At 60.6% G+C, this 15298-nt stretch overlaps 6 protein-coding genes across 6 annotated transcripts; all 6 read right to left on the bottom strand.

Moving 5' to 3' along the window:
• Positions 1 to 465: 465 nt before the first annotated feature.
• LDBPK_332380 (hypothetical protein, conserved) lies at positions 466 to 1833 on the bottom strand (the record flags this gene model as incomplete). The annotated part of the gene is made up of 1 exon (XM_003864015.1): positions 466 to 1833. The coding sequence occupies one exon, from the start codon at positions 1831 to 1833 to the stop codon at positions 466 to 468; it is 1368 nt and encodes a 455-aa protein (XP_003864063.1).
• Positions 1834 to 2751: 918 nt separating this feature from the next.
• LDBPK_332370 (hypothetical protein, conserved) lies at positions 2752 to 3687 on the bottom strand (the record flags this gene model as incomplete). The annotated part of the gene is made up of 1 exon (XM_003864014.1): positions 2752 to 3687. One exon carries the CDS (start codon positions 3685 to 3687, stop codon positions 2752 to 2754), a length of 936 nt encoding a protein of 311 aa, XP_003864062.1.
• Positions 3688 to 4351: 664 nt separating this feature from the next.
• On the bottom strand, positions 4352 to 6298 carry LDBPK_332360 (hypothetical protein, conserved; the record flags this gene model as incomplete). The annotated part of the gene is made up of 1 exon (XM_003864013.1): positions 4352 to 6298. The coding sequence occupies one exon, from the start codon at positions 6296 to 6298 to the stop codon at positions 4352 to 4354; it is 1947 nt and encodes a 648-aa protein (XP_003864061.1).
• A 1492-nt stretch (positions 6299 to 7790) lies between these two features.
• LDBPK_332350 (hypothetical protein, conserved) lies at positions 7791 to 10058 on the bottom strand (the record flags this gene model as incomplete). The annotated part of the gene is made up of 1 exon (XM_003864012.1): positions 7791 to 10058. The coding sequence occupies one exon, from the start codon at positions 10056 to 10058 to the stop codon at positions 7791 to 7793; it is 2268 nt and encodes a 755-aa protein (XP_003864060.1).
• A 1263-nt stretch (positions 10059 to 11321) lies between these two features.
• LDBPK_332340 (hypothetical protein, conserved) lies at positions 11322 to 11903 on the bottom strand (the record flags this gene model as incomplete). The annotated part of the gene is made up of 1 exon (XM_003864011.1): positions 11322 to 11903. One exon carries the CDS (start codon positions 11901 to 11903, stop codon positions 11322 to 11324), a length of 582 nt encoding a protein of 193 aa, XP_003864059.1.
• Positions 11904 to 12911: 1008 nt separating this feature from the next.
• Positions 12912 to 13838, bottom strand: LDBPK_332330 (hypothetical protein; the record flags this gene model as incomplete). The annotated part of the gene is made up of 1 exon (XM_003864010.1): positions 12912 to 13838. The coding sequence occupies one exon, from the start codon at positions 13836 to 13838 to the stop codon at positions 12912 to 12914; it is 927 nt and encodes a 308-aa protein (XP_003864058.1).
• Positions 13839 to 15298: the final 1460 nt, after the last annotated feature.

The following is a 15298-nucleotide window of genomic DNA, read 5'->3' as shown; positions in this document are numbered from 1 at the left end:
AAAGGAAGCCCCACTCCGAGCCGCGTGCGGCAGGCAGCGCCTTCATCAGTTGAAACCAATTACAATTCCCTCAATAGCGGGGAGGGGGGCGGTTGCGAGATGGGCGCGTTCCACGGTGGGGATTGCATGGCAACGCGCAGGGGCTCCTGCTCTTTTCGCTTCTTCACTTGCTGCAGCCTTGCGCACAGCGTGCAGTGCCAGTGGCATCCTCGCATCCACATCGACACGCAGCTACACCTGGAAGGGTACCATACCACCTCACTGCTCTTTTTGCGTGCTCGTCAACAGGACCCAGGTGGCCGATTGGCGCACCACGGCCTCTCGATCCAGCAGGTCTTCCGGGGCACATGCTACCCCGGTGCCCTTGACGTTGGCGCCACTATCACATGTCATTGCCGCCACACGCACTCGCACGCACAATTGTGAAAGCTTGGCACCGCACGACATGTGCAACAGCAGATCCGTTCACTCGCATAAGGCGGCCAGTTCGGCACCGATGATGCGCTTCGCCTTCGCTGCCGCTGAGAGCGGGTCGGGAGCATCCAGCATGGATAGCGCCTGATCCAGGTCGCTGCGAAGGCGCTCCTCCGTCCGCAGCACGTCCTTCGAGAAGGGCGTAGCAGCAGCCGCATCGCCGGCATCCCCGCCGCTGCCGGTGCGTGACCCAGCCACGTCTGGCACTGTCGCGCGACCAGACCCAGAAGCCTTCGTAGACGAAGGAGCACTAGCAGCTGCGTCGCGAGGCCGTGCCAAGACATCGGTTGCGGCCCGACCATCGCCGTGAACGCTGCCGCTGTTCGCGGCCGCGGCACCTTGCACGCTCGTCGTTCGCTGCAGCAGCATGTTTGGCTCACCCTCCTCGCGCTTCCACAAGCGTCGGTCCTCAGGTTTGGCAGCCCGCTCACGCTTCCTGTATGCGGTGGAGTCGCCACCGGCGTTCGCGAGGCTTTCGCCGTGGAGATCTGTCGTGGCAGCCGTTCCAGCCCGCGACGCGGAAGACGCTATGATGCCACACACAGGGCACTGATCCTCATTCATCACCATCTCTGACGCGGACGCGTAGCAGCTGCGGCACACGCAAAAACGGCAGCACGCCGTCAGTGTCTCCTCAAACGCCGAAAGGCGACAAAGGACGCAACGGTGAGTGTTGTCGGCATCGTGAAGCCCCTTCGACGCGCTGCTCTGACCCTTCATGATAGGGAAAAGCTGACTGGCCAGAGCTGCCGCGCGCTGAAGGCGCAGGTTGTCCACCGCCGGCGCAGCTGGCGATGAGGACGGCAGCGCACCAGCGGCCGAGCGGGAGAAGCGGGAGGGCCGGGGAGGCGGCGAGACTGCGGTGTGGGCGCCGGCGCCGCCATCGATGAAGTGCCCGAACCCTGAAGTTCCCGAGAGCAGCTGCTCCTCCATTTCCTTCAACTGTCTCTGGCGCTCAAGCTGCTCCCTCTCCTTCCGTGACGCCTCGTCGTCGGCAAGGTCACGCTTGGAAACCGTAATGGTCAGTCGATCATACGTGCAAAGCGCGTCGGGGCCGCGGATGACGACAGGCACGAGCGCATTCGGTGCCCCCGCCGCCGCGCCTGACCATGAGAAGGCGCTACCACTGCTCTCTGGAGGAGGTAGCGCCGGAACCGGCGCGGATGCCGGGGCATCACGACTTGGTACCAGTCGGCACACCTCCAGCTTGTAGCGACTGGTGTTGATGCGGTGCTCTTGAATGATCTGGTCCAGTATCTTGTCCGTCGTGGTGGTCTCGCCAGGGAAGCCGACGGTGAGATAGCGTCCCGAGGCGGCTGGGTGGTTGCCCAGCAGCCTGTACTGGATGATGCCCTCCATCGCTTAGGTAGGCCAGAAGCGGGAAAGAGAAGCACGCTATAACAAGAAGGGGAGCCCAGCGGCCTTGCGCCCGTCCGTGGTCCCGCGACAGAGAAAACAACGCCGCTCCCTGAGAAGATCAGGCGAGACGGCGAGTGAGAGGGTGTTGCGGCGGTGTATGGGCCGCAGGGATAACCGAAAGGAAGGCGCCACCTGTGAGTGCTGCAGTGGGAGCGAGAGAGAACGTGAGCCACGGGGTCACGGCGGCGTGAAGAAAAACGTGCCCGAGAACGGCTCGGCGTCGAAACGGCGTGGTGCTGTGAGGGGTTGTAGGGTTGCATGTGCGATAGGCGATGAGGCAACACAAACGCCGTGGGGAGGAGGGACATGAGAAGCAGCATTAAGTGCAGCCGTGGGGTAGCACAAGCGCCGGCGAGGGCGGGCAAGGCATCGGTGAGGCCAGGGCAAAACAACGGCAAGAGAAAGCCGCCGCCCCACCGTGATGGAGGGTGTGGTGGTCCTTGCTTCTGCGTTCCAGCAGATACTCATCCGACTTTACGTGGTGTCAGGTTTGCCAGTGCAGGAAGGCGGCAGTGGCCGTCGCACCAGCATGAGATGCATTATCCGCCCGCCTTCATCGTTCAGTGAGTAGTCGGGTGTACATGGCAAAGGCGGAGACGTGATGATCGTTGGGACAGTTACAGATGCACGCACCGCGCGAGTGGGCAGCTCAGGTGTCCACCTCGAAACGCCAAAGAATGCCGCTTACCTGTAACAGCGCGAAGAAAATGCAAGAGAGGACACAACAAGGCTGAAGAGAACAAGGGGCATCAGTAATACATTACATCGCACGGCGGCGCACCCAAAGCACAGGGCGCACGTACACACAGATGCGCGCAGTCAATCAGGCAATCAGCAGCAGCAACAGTACATATCTGCCTAAAAGCACGTCTTGTTCACCCACCGCGTCATCGGCTCTGAGGTGACGGAGGCAAGAATACCGCCCTCACCCCTGTTAGGCCTGCTAGCAGCGGCGGCAGCAGCCGGGCCCTTGTTGGGACGTGCCTTGTAGACGGTGCTTCTATCCTTGTCCACGTAGTACCACTCAGCCTCCCGGTGCGCGTTCTGCTTCGCCTTTAGCTGCGCCACCGCCTCCTCCGCAGGCACCCCGTCAAAGCCCAGAGACGACAAGACGTTTACCCCGTCAAACTGATTCTTCGGCTTTGTAGTGCGCTGCATTGGCTTGCCGTCGCCGTTCATGCGGCGCTGCTCGTCGGCAATAGTGGAGGAAAGCTTGTTCAGCTGACTTCTCATGACCCCCCCGTTCGCACGGCGCTGCGCCTCTAGCTTCAGCATCGCCTCCCGCGTCTTCAGACTAGTCCAGTCAACGGACCGCATGAAATGCGTGCGATCGTCCGGGTAGCTGGCGGGGTCTGGGGCTACGTAGTCCGCGTGCATGACGCTGCGTCGCTCGTAGGTGGTCTGGCAGCCAGTGAAGACGGAGCGAAACTCGTTTCGGTCGCGGGCCGACTTGCCGCAGTGTAGCAGCCACACACGCGTCTTTGGCTTGCCAACATTGTCAGAAAGTACGACCCCGTAGTTCTTTAGGAGAAGGCGCACTTGTTCCAGCTCGACGGTCTCAGTGAAGGCCACGTTGAAGGTCGGGTCTGGGGTGGCGGGATCTTGCCGATAAATGGCGTTGCAGATACGGCGAAAGATGTCACGTTGCACACCCGTGGCGGCCATGTTGTACCAGTACTCCACATGCTGCCGCATGTCTGCCTCGAAGAGGGGATAGAAGTCCTCGTTCATCAGATGCCAGTGCGTCGACGGGACATCAGGCTTCGCCTGAATCATCTTACGGCGAGTGTTCATAATGATGGCGATGCGTACACGAGCACAAAGCCCTACGCACTTCCTCCCTTTTGATATATATATATATATATATATATGTGTGTGTTTGTGTGTGTCTGTGTGTCTGTGTGGTGCAGGAGCCAGAAAAGGGGCAGGCTGGCAACGGGGAGCAGAATAAGAGAAAGAAGGCGTGCGGGTGGCCGTGCCACTACACACCAGCGAGAGACAGAGGTAGACGGGGCGTGACGAGAGTCGGATGATAGGCAAGCGAATAGAGGCGAGTGCACACGCAAGTAGCCCTTGTGAGTCACTGGTCATGGACGGGCATGCTTCCTTCACGTGCGCGCGTGTCTGACCGTCTGCGCAGAGACGCACAGAGTGCGTGAGACGCTGGTAAGCAGCACGAGCGCAGACGGAGAGACAGAGACATTGTCGCCTTCATTTTTGTTTTCGTTTTCGTTGCAGAGCGGTGAAGCGGTGAAGCGAGGCCGACGCATAAGGGATCCGTCTACGCCCACATGCAAGCTGGCGCCGCGGTGATCGGCAAAAAGGCGCCGTCGGACGGGAGAGGGAGGGGCACACCTGCAGGGACAATGAGACACACACACTTCTCCCCACCCCTCTGTTCGTCGTACCCCTTATGTTGCGCTCCCTCGCACCAACACCACCTCGCCGCGGCCGCCTTCTACGAGGAGGACAACCTCCCACGCTGCTCGCGACGCTCGACCTCTCCCTGCTGTTGAGCCGCCCGCGTCAGCTCCGCCAACTCCACGGACTCCCCCTGCGGCGTCAATGCCACCTGTACAATAGAGGAGCTGTTCACACTCACCAGTCCTCGGAAAGTCTTTGTCCAGATGTCGAACACCTTTGCATCGCACGTCAAGATGTCTACGCTGCGAGGCTTGTGTTGCGCCACGTCGTAGAACCAGAGACTGAAGGCGCCATCCGCGGGCAAGCGGGCGCGGTGGCCGCGGCCCTCACGGCAGCCGATGATCGTCTTCGGCGACTCGAGAAATGGCAGGAAGCACGCGGTCTGCGGCGTCGCCGTGACGCCGACGAGTTCATCGAGCGGGATAGCGTCGAGAATGTCAACGCCGCTTTCGTGGAGGGTGATGACCAGGTGCGGCACCGGCTCCGTTTCCGCCTCAAGACGATTTACCGGCAGCATGCGAATGCGGAAAAAGCGCTCTTTGGGCCACTTGCCGGCGGAGTAGTGGATGAAGAACGCGCCTTCGCGGCAAAGATCGAGGTAGTGCAGGAACAACTCCGCCATGTGGTAATCCACCAGCTCGCGATAGCGTGGGAGGTAGATACCGCGATGCTGCAGGAGACACAGGACGATACCGTGACTGGGGTGTCGATTCCATATGAACGGTGGCTCCTGCAAATTTCGGAGAAGCCCCGGCGGGACAACTGGCTGCGCATCCATGGCGCTAACGATAGCCTCCGCAAACGACAGAGAATCGTCCTCAGCGCCATCCCTCATGCTGTCGAAGTCATCATCGTCGTCATCGTGCGCTCTGTCATGGCGGCTGCCGTTGCTGTTCACTCCGCCACCGCCGCCGCTACGCCCATGATGAGACCCGCGTTGGTGGCGTTGGCGGCGTCGATGCCGCTGTGATCGCGGTCGCTCCTCAGGCGAGATCGAGGACGAGTCGGTCGCCATCGTCGGCGCGTCATTCCAGATCGGCATCTCTTTGCTCCTCGCTACTCTGCACGGCTCCTCGTCGGTCCAGCGGTCGACACGCGCTCGGGAGCGACTGTTCACAAGGCCAGCTGTGCCTCCACCTCGAACATCAGCGCCCCAGTCGAAGGCACCGTCGGCCGTTGTCCTTGCTCCTCGCCAATCGGCATCCGAGAGGCCAACGCCGCCGCCGCAGTAGCCGTGCCTGCTGAACGACATAGCGCCAGATGAGGTGCCAACGAGCGTGCTGGTGAAGGCGGGGCGAGCCGTTGACGACGGCGCAGGGTCACTCGAGCGCTGCCCCCAGCGACCAGGGCCACATGTGCTGCCGGTACCAGCGGACCGTGGCCAATAGCTGGAGTAACATGCTGCTGTCTCCTCGCCTCCGGTCACGCCTGCGCTGTCCGTCCACGTGAGGCGGCCGGTGTTACCTGCTATTACATTCCTGTCTCGTGGAAGCGAGGCGCTGGAGGAAGTGAAGAGTGGACGAGTAGCAGACGGGCCAGGAATACCTCTGCCTCCGCTGTCACTGCCCTCGCGGTGGCCACCGTCGTCATCACTTCCGCCGAGCTGCGGATCTGCGTAGGGCTGGTGTGGGCCGGCCCACCCGCCACCAAGGCAAGCAGCCGCCTCGCTCACGCGTGGGGTCGGCGAGAGCGGTTCGGCGGCAGCGCCAGCGTCTCGGCCGCCAGCGTAGCCATCCCTCAGCCAGTCACTGCCAGACGTGTTATTCGTCAAGAATGTGTTGTTGTTGCTACTCAGTGCGCTGAAGAGGGGGTACCGGCGGCCGCTATCATTGTATGTGCCGGCGCCTTTGTTTGCGCTGTGACGCGCAGAGGCCGCGTAAGGGGCGGTAGTGCGGTCGAGCCGCGAAGCGAAACCATCCCCACTGCGGGCGGAGCTGCGCGACGTGTTCAGCTGGAACCGAGGCACAAAGGAAGCTGCCATTTTCACGGTTGATGAACGAGAGGCAACGGGAAGGGCAGAGAGAGGGGGAGGAAGGGGGTGTCTACATGTGTCACGCTGGACAAATATGCGTGGTGTCGGTTTGTGTGTCCGTGCTCACCTGTAAAGGCTCGGCTGCGCTCTACCGTGCAGGTCCGACACACTCGTCTGCAAGAGCGCGAACCGAGAGACGCAGTTGCTGCTTGTTTAGCGATGGCGTGGTGGTGGTAAAGTGTGAAGATGCGAGGGGGGGGGGGGCAAGGAAGAGGCATGTGAGAAGAGACCAAAGAAACATGAAGAAAAAGGGGCACGGATTGCTCAGTGTCCCGTGATGGAGAAAGAACGAGAATGAGGAGAGAAGAAGGTGTGGGCTAGCACGTGCCGCGTTACCTAAAAGTGAAATGCAGTCGTGTCGCCTGCGGTGATCCGCAGCAGTAGCCGCTATGCGCAGCCACGCGCAACCTCAGCGACATGTGACGTCTCGGGCTTTCGAATGATGGCCTCACACAGCAAGCGAGGAGTTCGACCGCGATGAAGACTTCCTGCGCTATGGGCACTCAACTGCGGGTGTTAAAAGCCGTCACCACGCACATGAGATGCGCTGTACTTGGTTCGTCGCGTGTTCTGCGCAGCTGGTGGACGCGGTCGGACGAGATGGAGAGATGTTACAGTCGAATGCACACATACCAAGACGGAGAACCGATGGGAAAAAGGTCGAGGAGGGCGAAGCATAACATCGAGCAAAGGCGAAAACAAAACCGGAAAGAAGAGGCCACAGCATCGAGGCACTCAAGTGGAGAAGTAGAGGGAAGCTGGGCAACATCATCGCACTCACAGCGATACAGTGAAGCACGCACGCTCAAGCTTAGGGGTTCCATAGAGCAACAGTCACAAAACCAATAGGCGAGTGCGCAGGGCAAGTGCAATCGATCCGTAAACAGCCTGATCGCTCCCCACCACACGTACTCGCCGAGAGAGGCGCGCGCGCTCTCCCTGTCTCTTCGCACTTTAACGCCAAGCCCCCCCCCCTCAAACAACACAACATATGAGACGAATGCGTTCCAACGCATGCGCGCATGCGCAACCAGAGATGGGGAGAGAACGAGGGGAAGGCAGCGAGACGTTCCCACACGCACACAAGCATCCCAGCAAGACGGAAGAAGAAAAAAAGAGGGACCAATGGTTTTACGTATGTACATCCTTCTAAGGCAAACGCGGGGGACCGAGATATGCATTCATGCGGAAATGTTAGCGTGCATCGCAAGTCGGTGGCGAGCGGACTCGCACACGCACACGCTAACGGATGCAGGGTCGCAAAGCCAGCGCGGGTGGGGGAGGAGGTGGAGTCCTCTCCAGCACCGGAGTCCACCTGCGCACATGGGCACTGGGGATGACGTGAGGGAGGCAGCAACGAATAAGATGCAGAAGCAGACGAGCAGAACAACGTCGCTTGTGTACAAGTTGGAGGGCGGCAGCGGCTGCAGCAGACGTCATGTCAAGTGGGTGGTCTGCCGCATGCCTTACTCAAGGTGTGGGCAGCATCCAGCGCCGCGCCTGCCACTGCCTTCTTCTCCAGCTCGCGTCCCTGTAACCCAATGGCATCCAAAATCGCTGGAATGACGAACCCGTCCAGCATGTCGCACACAGCGTCCTCTGCCTCCTCCTCGGTCGCAGGATGCCGTGGTGAGGGATGGGCGGCTTGGCGAGCCCGTTCTGCCTCCACCGCCACAGCCATCGCCGTCTCCTCCACCGCAGACCGCGTAACATCGTCAAGGAAGCACTGCAGCGTCGTGTCGGTGGCACGCATGTACGCCGCGTAGGCGACCTCGTTGCGGTCACGCTGCTGGCGCACCTCTGCACGACGGGCACGCTCGGCCGCCTCGCGAGTCGCACGCACCACCTCGGCCTCTTCCTGCAACCGTCGAAGTGCCGCCATGTCCTGCTGGCGGCCCAGCTCTTGAGACAGGAACCCGAGTGTGTCGTGCGCAATGGCGCCGAGCGCGCTACCCACGATGTGCTGCGCTTCCGCCTCCCGCTCCGCAGCCAGCAACTCCTCCTTTCGCTTCGCGGCCGCCAGCTGATCCGCCGTCTGAGCTGTAGAAGCAGCCTGCAGCTCTTCGATGAGTCCGCGGCAACGTTCACGGCCGTCGAAGAAGTCGTTCTGCACCGCACGGCCACGCAGCAGGCGTTGAAGGAGGATGCAGGCGTCTTGCTCCTCCTCTTGCTCATCACCGTCCAGCCTCAGCACCGGTGTCTCTGGTCGCTGCAGCTTCGGCGTGGCCCTGTACAGCTCCAGCACCCGCTGCGCCGTCATCTCACACGCCTTGCCACCTTCAGCATCCTCAGAGGGATGCAGCTTGTTGTAGGCGTACTCGAGCGAGTGCAGGACTCGCTCCTGCTCGCGGCGCTGATACAGCGTTGGCAGACGCTGCACCGCCTCGTTCTCTGGCACGACAAACGTCTTCGGTGACACCCGATCCACTCTGGCGCCACGCTCGGCATCAACCACCTCTGTCCCCGCCGGGTCGGCCAGTAGCTGCGGCCGAATATCGTAGTTGAATGCTTGCCTGGCCGCGCGGAGGCGAGCGTCAATGCTAGAGCCGCCAGTGATGTCGCTCTGCTCGATCTGCGGAGGCGCACCATCCGTGCCGTAGCGCGAGTAGGTCGCAATAGATGGCTTGGCTCTGCCGCTCTTCGAGGTGGCGGTGGAACGCTTCATAGAAGCCGTTGTTGAAGGAATGCCAAGGGTCGCCCCTGCCTCTGAGGTTTGGCCCGCTGCGCCACCGATCCCCAATGCCTGCAGCTGCGCCATCTTGTCGGTGCCGCGCTTGCTTGCTGCCATACGGCGCATCTCAAGCGACGTCAGTTTTCCGCCTAAGGATTCGAGGTACTGCGATTTGATCTGCCCCAAACGCCTCCGGTTGGCCTCCTCGCGGGCCACCTCGCGCGCCAACAACGACTCCCTCAGCCGCTCTAGTCGCCGCTGCTGTAGCTGCGCGACATGGTCCTCGCGCTCGGCCCACTCCTTTTCTTCCAGCTCGTGCAGAGCAGTGTACCTGGCCTCGATGGAAGCCGCATCAGTCCCGGTTGGCAGCGACGCCTCGACGTCACGGCGGCGGCGCAGCCGCTGGATGAGCTCCACGCCTTCCTTCCCAGACGGAAGCCCGCCATTCTGGTATGTGAGGCTCTGAAGACCCAGAATCTCCGGCGTGGGGGCTCCCTCCGGAATGACGTAGTCGGGCGAGTACGGATCTGTCTGTGCTTCGTTGTCGCGATACATGGTCTGCACCGACGCCACAGCACGTCCGTCCGGCTGGGCTTCGCCCCCGCTGCTGACGGCGTCTGCTGCGTCGCCTCTCTCAAGACTCGGAAGATGATGCGGCTTTGCCCCTCGCAGGCCAGCACCGCCTCTACGAAGAAAACCGTTGCCGCCCATCCGGCTGGAGGAGTCGGCTTGGCGTGGACGCCAGCCGAGGGCAGAGGAGGGCCGCTGGCTGGTGCGCCCGGCCGCCCTACCGTGGGGCACAGATGACGCGAACGCGGCCGCATTGGACGGCATCGAAAAGGAGGGGCAGCTAGCGGCAAACTGCGCCTGCATCGCGTCCGCACAGGTGGCGGTGTTTGCGTTGTTGTTGGCGTTCTCCAGAACGATGTTTGCGGGTTCGACGGGACGGCGGAAGAACTTCACGCGATCCCGCCCGGCCACCTCCGTCGGGTACCCGCGGCCGCCCCGCAACTGTTGCGCACGCTGCTGCCTATACATATCGCCGCCGTATGCGCGGAAAGGGAGCAGAAAAAAAAAAGGAACGACGAGGCGCACCCCGTGTGGATGCTCGCGTGTGGGTGTGTCTAAGAGCAGAGCGCAGACGCGCGCATGCGCTTATCGGCTCCCGCACGCGCGGCCTTGTCGCGGAAGCAACAGAAGGCCGCGAAAAAGAAAAACGGACGGAAATTCGCCGGTGGTGCGCCTCAGCCTTCGTCAGGCAAGAAAAAGGCTGAGGGAGGATGTGGTTGAGAGGGAGCGGAATGGGGTTTGCCACACACGGGTCAGCGAACGCCTCTTCGCCAGTCGCGCTCTCGCTCTTCCTGCGAATTCAGGTCTCTTACGAAGAAGGTTGAAGGCTACTCGATAACTGAACAAATGAAAAAAGGGGGCGTGATGCTATGTGTACCGCTCCTCACCGCTTCTGTACAGTGGAGGAGGAGGGGGAGGGAGGGAGGTGGGAGGGGCACTTGGTGTGCGATGCGGTTGCGTGCGCGTATAGCAAATGGACAAGAAACAGACGAGGTGCAGGTAGAATTGAAAGTGCAGAAGAGACGTGAAGCGTGAGAGAGAAAGGTGATAGAGTCAGGAGAGCGCGGGCACACCACGCGGTGGCGCACGCGTGCGTGTGAGTGCTTTCCTTCCCTCGCCAGCGTGAGAGCGAGAGAGGTGGGAGAGATAACAGAAGGGAAAGGAAAGTGTGCGACTGCGCAGAGGCAGCGGGTGGCGGATGCAAAACCACAAACAGCAACATGTGTATGAAAAGCGTCACCTGCGTGGTGGCACGGCATGTGCGCACATTCTTGTTCGTTCTCTGACGCCGAGTCCAATGTTGTACAGATAGGGTAAAGGGGAACGCCCTACATGCAGCTGGACGAGCGTGCACACGCGTCCGTTAAACACGTCTGCGTAGCCGATGCAGAGGCGCTCTGTGGAAGAGGGGGGTGCGCTCTCATGCGTAGGCACACGGACGCGCAGGCAAACAGGCAAACTTACGCTGTGGGCGGGAGAAGACACACGTCAAGAGAGATAGAGGAAAAAAAAGGAGGCATGTGAAGGGAGCGCCACACAAAAACATCCACCGAAAGCACAGCGAGCAAAACTGCAAAAAAAAAAAGTTGGCTGCGGCAGCCGCCGCGCAACGTCACACCAGCGCGCACGCATCAAAAACGCACACACACACACACAAACCATACCCCAACGTACAGACACGTGGGGCCTGCTTGTGCACACACGTACAGGGCGTTAAAGCGAAACGCCTCTCTACGACTCCGCCGCGTTGAAGCGAAAGATGGACGCCTTCACGCGCTGGTTCACCCCTGTCAGGAACGGGCGTGCCTGGTAGAAGAAGAACATCACCAGCGGGAAGCGCAAGAACTCAAGCGTCTCGTTCACGACAAACGCGAAGCCGAAGTTCGAGTACGTGTCCCACGCCGCGACGCGCTCAAAAAACATCTCGCGATCCATGAAAGTCTGCAAGAAGAAGAAGAGAAACTCGAAGACGGCATCTTTGGGCAGCAGTCCGCTGGCGAAGCCGACGTAGAGAATCGCCAAGGGTGCGACGTACGCAACGATGTAGAGTAGCGTAAACGCCTTTCCTTGTCGCTTAAAGAAGTTGAAGCCCTTCTTCCACCGTCGATCCTTGTCATCCCGCATCCTCTCCAGCTCCAGCTCAAATGTGCGGTCCGTCTCCTCTGCCACCTCGCGAAAGCGTTCCTTCCGCTTTTCCATGCCCTCGCGCCGACGCTCGCGCGCACCGAAGAGGAGGCTGTTCCCCTTGGAGACCTTCGAGTCGGCCTCGCTCATGTACTCCTTCGTGCTCTTCGTTACCCACCGGTTGTGCATCGCACGCTTGCTCTTGTTGATGCCGAGCAACGTCTCACTCGTCTGCTCAAACTGAACGAACCGCTTCGAGCTGACCAGGAAGACAGGGGCTGCCGCGACGCATTGGGAGAAACTGCTGCGGCTGTCGCTGCTGCTACCGGCCAGGCTACCTGGAAGGCCACACGCGTTCAGTCTACCCAAGCGGATCGCTGGTGATGCTGCGCTGCATCGTGCGGAGACGCATGCTGCCGCCGCGCCACCGCGCAAGTGCTCGCCGAGAATGCGAGAAAGCATCCCTGATAGGAAGAGCACAAGGGGAATGCGTAAAAGCCGTTGGGTAAGGGGCAAAAAGGAGGCGTGTTCTGCCTCAGCAACATGGAAGGAAACCCTCTGCGTATAGCGCAGTAGCAAGCACGAGGAAGAGGCGTGGGCAGCGGCGACGGGGTTTATCGATATCGCTGAGCGCTTGCGCGTTGGATGGCAAGAAATGCGGAGAGAGAGAAAGTGAGACACTCAGCCGCGGCGAGGAAAGGAAGCGCGAAAGAACGCCACTGCGCATTGCAACGGCAAAGAAAGGAGAGGAGAGGGAGGGCAGCAATCGGGGGGAGGGCTGGCGATAGTGTGCAAAAACGATGTCGTCACGACTAGGTCAGCATAGTCGAGCTCCAGCATTATCACCGCCCAGTGCACGCAGCCCAAGCCATGTGAGCAAGCTTCGGCAAGGAGGAAAGCAGCCCTTCGCATTGCAGCCCTGCACGCCACATGTGGGTAGTGGAAGGCGCCTGCCCCGTGCTTGCACGTGCGAGCTATCCTCTTAACAGATCCTATGGACCGAAAGCGACACAGCAGCTGCCGCGCCTCCCGTCGGGCCATCATCGCGCTCATTCCCTTTCGCTTGTATGAGTTTGCGCTGTTTTTTGTGCGGTACGTGTGACCGTCTGCACGTCAGAATAGCGATGCGCAGACTTCGCAGTGGCGAGGCACAGGTCAAGCCGGTCGCATGCAACTCGGCTTTCGTCTCCCGCTCCGCTACACCTTCGCCGCGCCGTCAGTCCAGTTACCGCGCCCCATGCGACGCGCAAGGCCAGCAAGCCAGCGCGCAAAGTGATTCGAGTGCGGCCTCATTACATAGTAGAGGGCAAACACCACAGGGAGGCGTGCGACCTCAACCAACTCGTTGATGGCGATGGCGAAGCCCAGGTTGGCCCAGGAATTCCACGCGGCGATGCGGGCGTTCAGCTTGGCGCGGTCGACCCTGTCGCCCATCCAGGAGAGCACGTAGTCGAGGATTGCCTCCTTGCGCATCAGCCCCATCGCGAATGCAAAGTAGAAGAACACAAATGTGCCACCATAGAAGGGCAGGTAGAAGATGGAGAAATCCGTGCCCTCGCTCTTGAAAACTCGCCAGGCGCGCCGCCACATACTTGCCTGGCCTGCTGGCGTCGCCACTGTTGCGATCGCTACAGCGGTGGTGCTCTTCGAAGGCTGTTGATCACCTGTTGCGTCCGTGTTCTGCGACTCAGCAGCAGCCGCTGCACCCGTGGCAGCCGCCGTCGCGGCTCGTGCGGTTGCACTCTCGCCGCGTTGCAAAGTAGTCGCAGATGATGCGCTCACAGTCTCCACAACCGCAGTGTCGTCAGCTTCGTTCGCCGGCTTCGCAGCCGAGGCTGCAGCCGAGTGGACAGTGCGCCTGGGCACCAGCATCGGACCTCTGTTCGGTTCGAAAGCAGCGGTTTCGCAGTTGGTGGCCCAGCGCCGTCCTGTCGGCAGCACAGCACATGGTGTGCCCCGGGTGCCTCTCAAGGCACTCCAAGATGACAAGGGACTTCGCTTACTCAAATGGTGGGCTCGAGCTTGGCAGCGCCTGGCTGCCACGGAAAGAGCTGCGCTAGTGAAAGGAAAGCTGCGAAAAGAACCGAGCAGCCGCGAGGGCCTTCCCTGTGCGCTCAGAAGCATCTCCGAAAAAGTTAGTAATGCGACAACACCGCTATGCGTCACTCAGTGAAGCCGTCGAGAGAGAAGCCGCGCACAGCGACAGAGAGGAAAGAACGGCGGAAAGACAGAAAAAGTTCACCGAGCAGGAAGCAGCAAAAAAAAAAAATCACGGCAAACACAGAGAGAGGCAGACAGAGTATACGTGTGCATGCCGCAGGAAGCTGTGCATCGGCGGTGCTTGTGTCGACGCAGCAAGTTCGCTGAAGAAAAGGTCACAGAAAAAGTGAAGCTAATACAGTAGAGGAGCCCGGCACGGCACCAAGAGTACCAGAGAGTAGAGAGACCCGAAGATGAGGGGGTATGCATGCAGCGAGAGCTGACGCGATCACCTGAACTCTTGCAGCAGAAAGTACAGTGCGTGGAGTTTGCGTGCTGGTGCCGCACTAAAAGAAATAGCCAGCCCGGCCGCGCACCCCGCGAAAGGGAGACAACAACCAACACAGGCAAAATAGATAGAGCTCACAAGAGGCTGCGAAGAAAAGACTATAGCGTGCGAGAAGAGGGCAAGGCGGTGGCAAGGAGACGACAGTTCGTGGGTGTGAATGGTGGGCGACTTGTCCACATGAGGTAAAGTGATGACAAGAGATAGTGGAAGCGAGAAAGGAGGAGGTCGGAAAGGAAAGGAAAAGGGGTAGTGGGTAGGGAAGGGGAAGGCTCGACACACTAAAACGGAGGGCACGCAGGGAAAGATGAAAGAAGCGCTCGACAGCAACGAGGTCTCTGCTGCGCTTCCGCCGCGCCGGGTGATTTGGCGGAGAGTACAGGAATACCACACCTGCCTCTTGCCAACACGATGGGGGTCTTCCGGCGACGCGCCTCACAGCACATCCGTTCTTTTTTTTACATGTGCCCAGAGGCGAATACCCACGCACACGCAAGCACGTGCAAGCATGGATCGCTATAACTATGTGCTACGATCGGCAACTCTGTCGAGAAGGAATTCGAGCAGAGACAGGTGTGCGAAACCACAAAAAAAAAAGCAAAAGGCACCCAGGCAGGCACATGGGGCTCAGCCAAACCACCCGCTGGTGGACGTAACGAGGGCAGATAACAGAGAACGGGCTGGCTGATAGAAAGCATTTTGGGGGTATGTTTCAGCGCGTCCATTCTACCATGAACAAGCCAACAAAACGTGCGCATTACACAGCCACAGTGCACCTGCGCCTGCTGCGCTGCAGGCTGCCTCCCTCGTCGTCTGCCGTCGAATCGAAGCCGTGCGCCTAGCGGGGCCTCCCTCTCCTTCCTCGTCCCTTCCCTGCATGCGTGCGGCGCGATCGGCTCCACATGGAGACGCGTGTGGGTTGAATGCCCTCATCTAAAGCGAGCGACGTCCAGGGTCGTCGTCTAGAGCCGAGGCAGTAGCGTCTGCCGTGCGGGCAACGGGGGGTGGCCAGGGCGCATGCCGGATGAGCGCAGGGACG

This window comes from Leishmania donovani, chromosome 33 (assembly GCF_000227135.1).
Source record: "Leishmania donovani BPK282A1 complete genome, chromosome 33".
NCBI lineage: Eukaryota > Euglenozoa > Kinetoplastea > Trypanosomatida > Trypanosomatidae > Leishmania > Leishmania donovani.
Note: the sequence above shows the minus strand (reverse complement) of the source record. Positions and strands in the feature narration are given on the sequence as shown.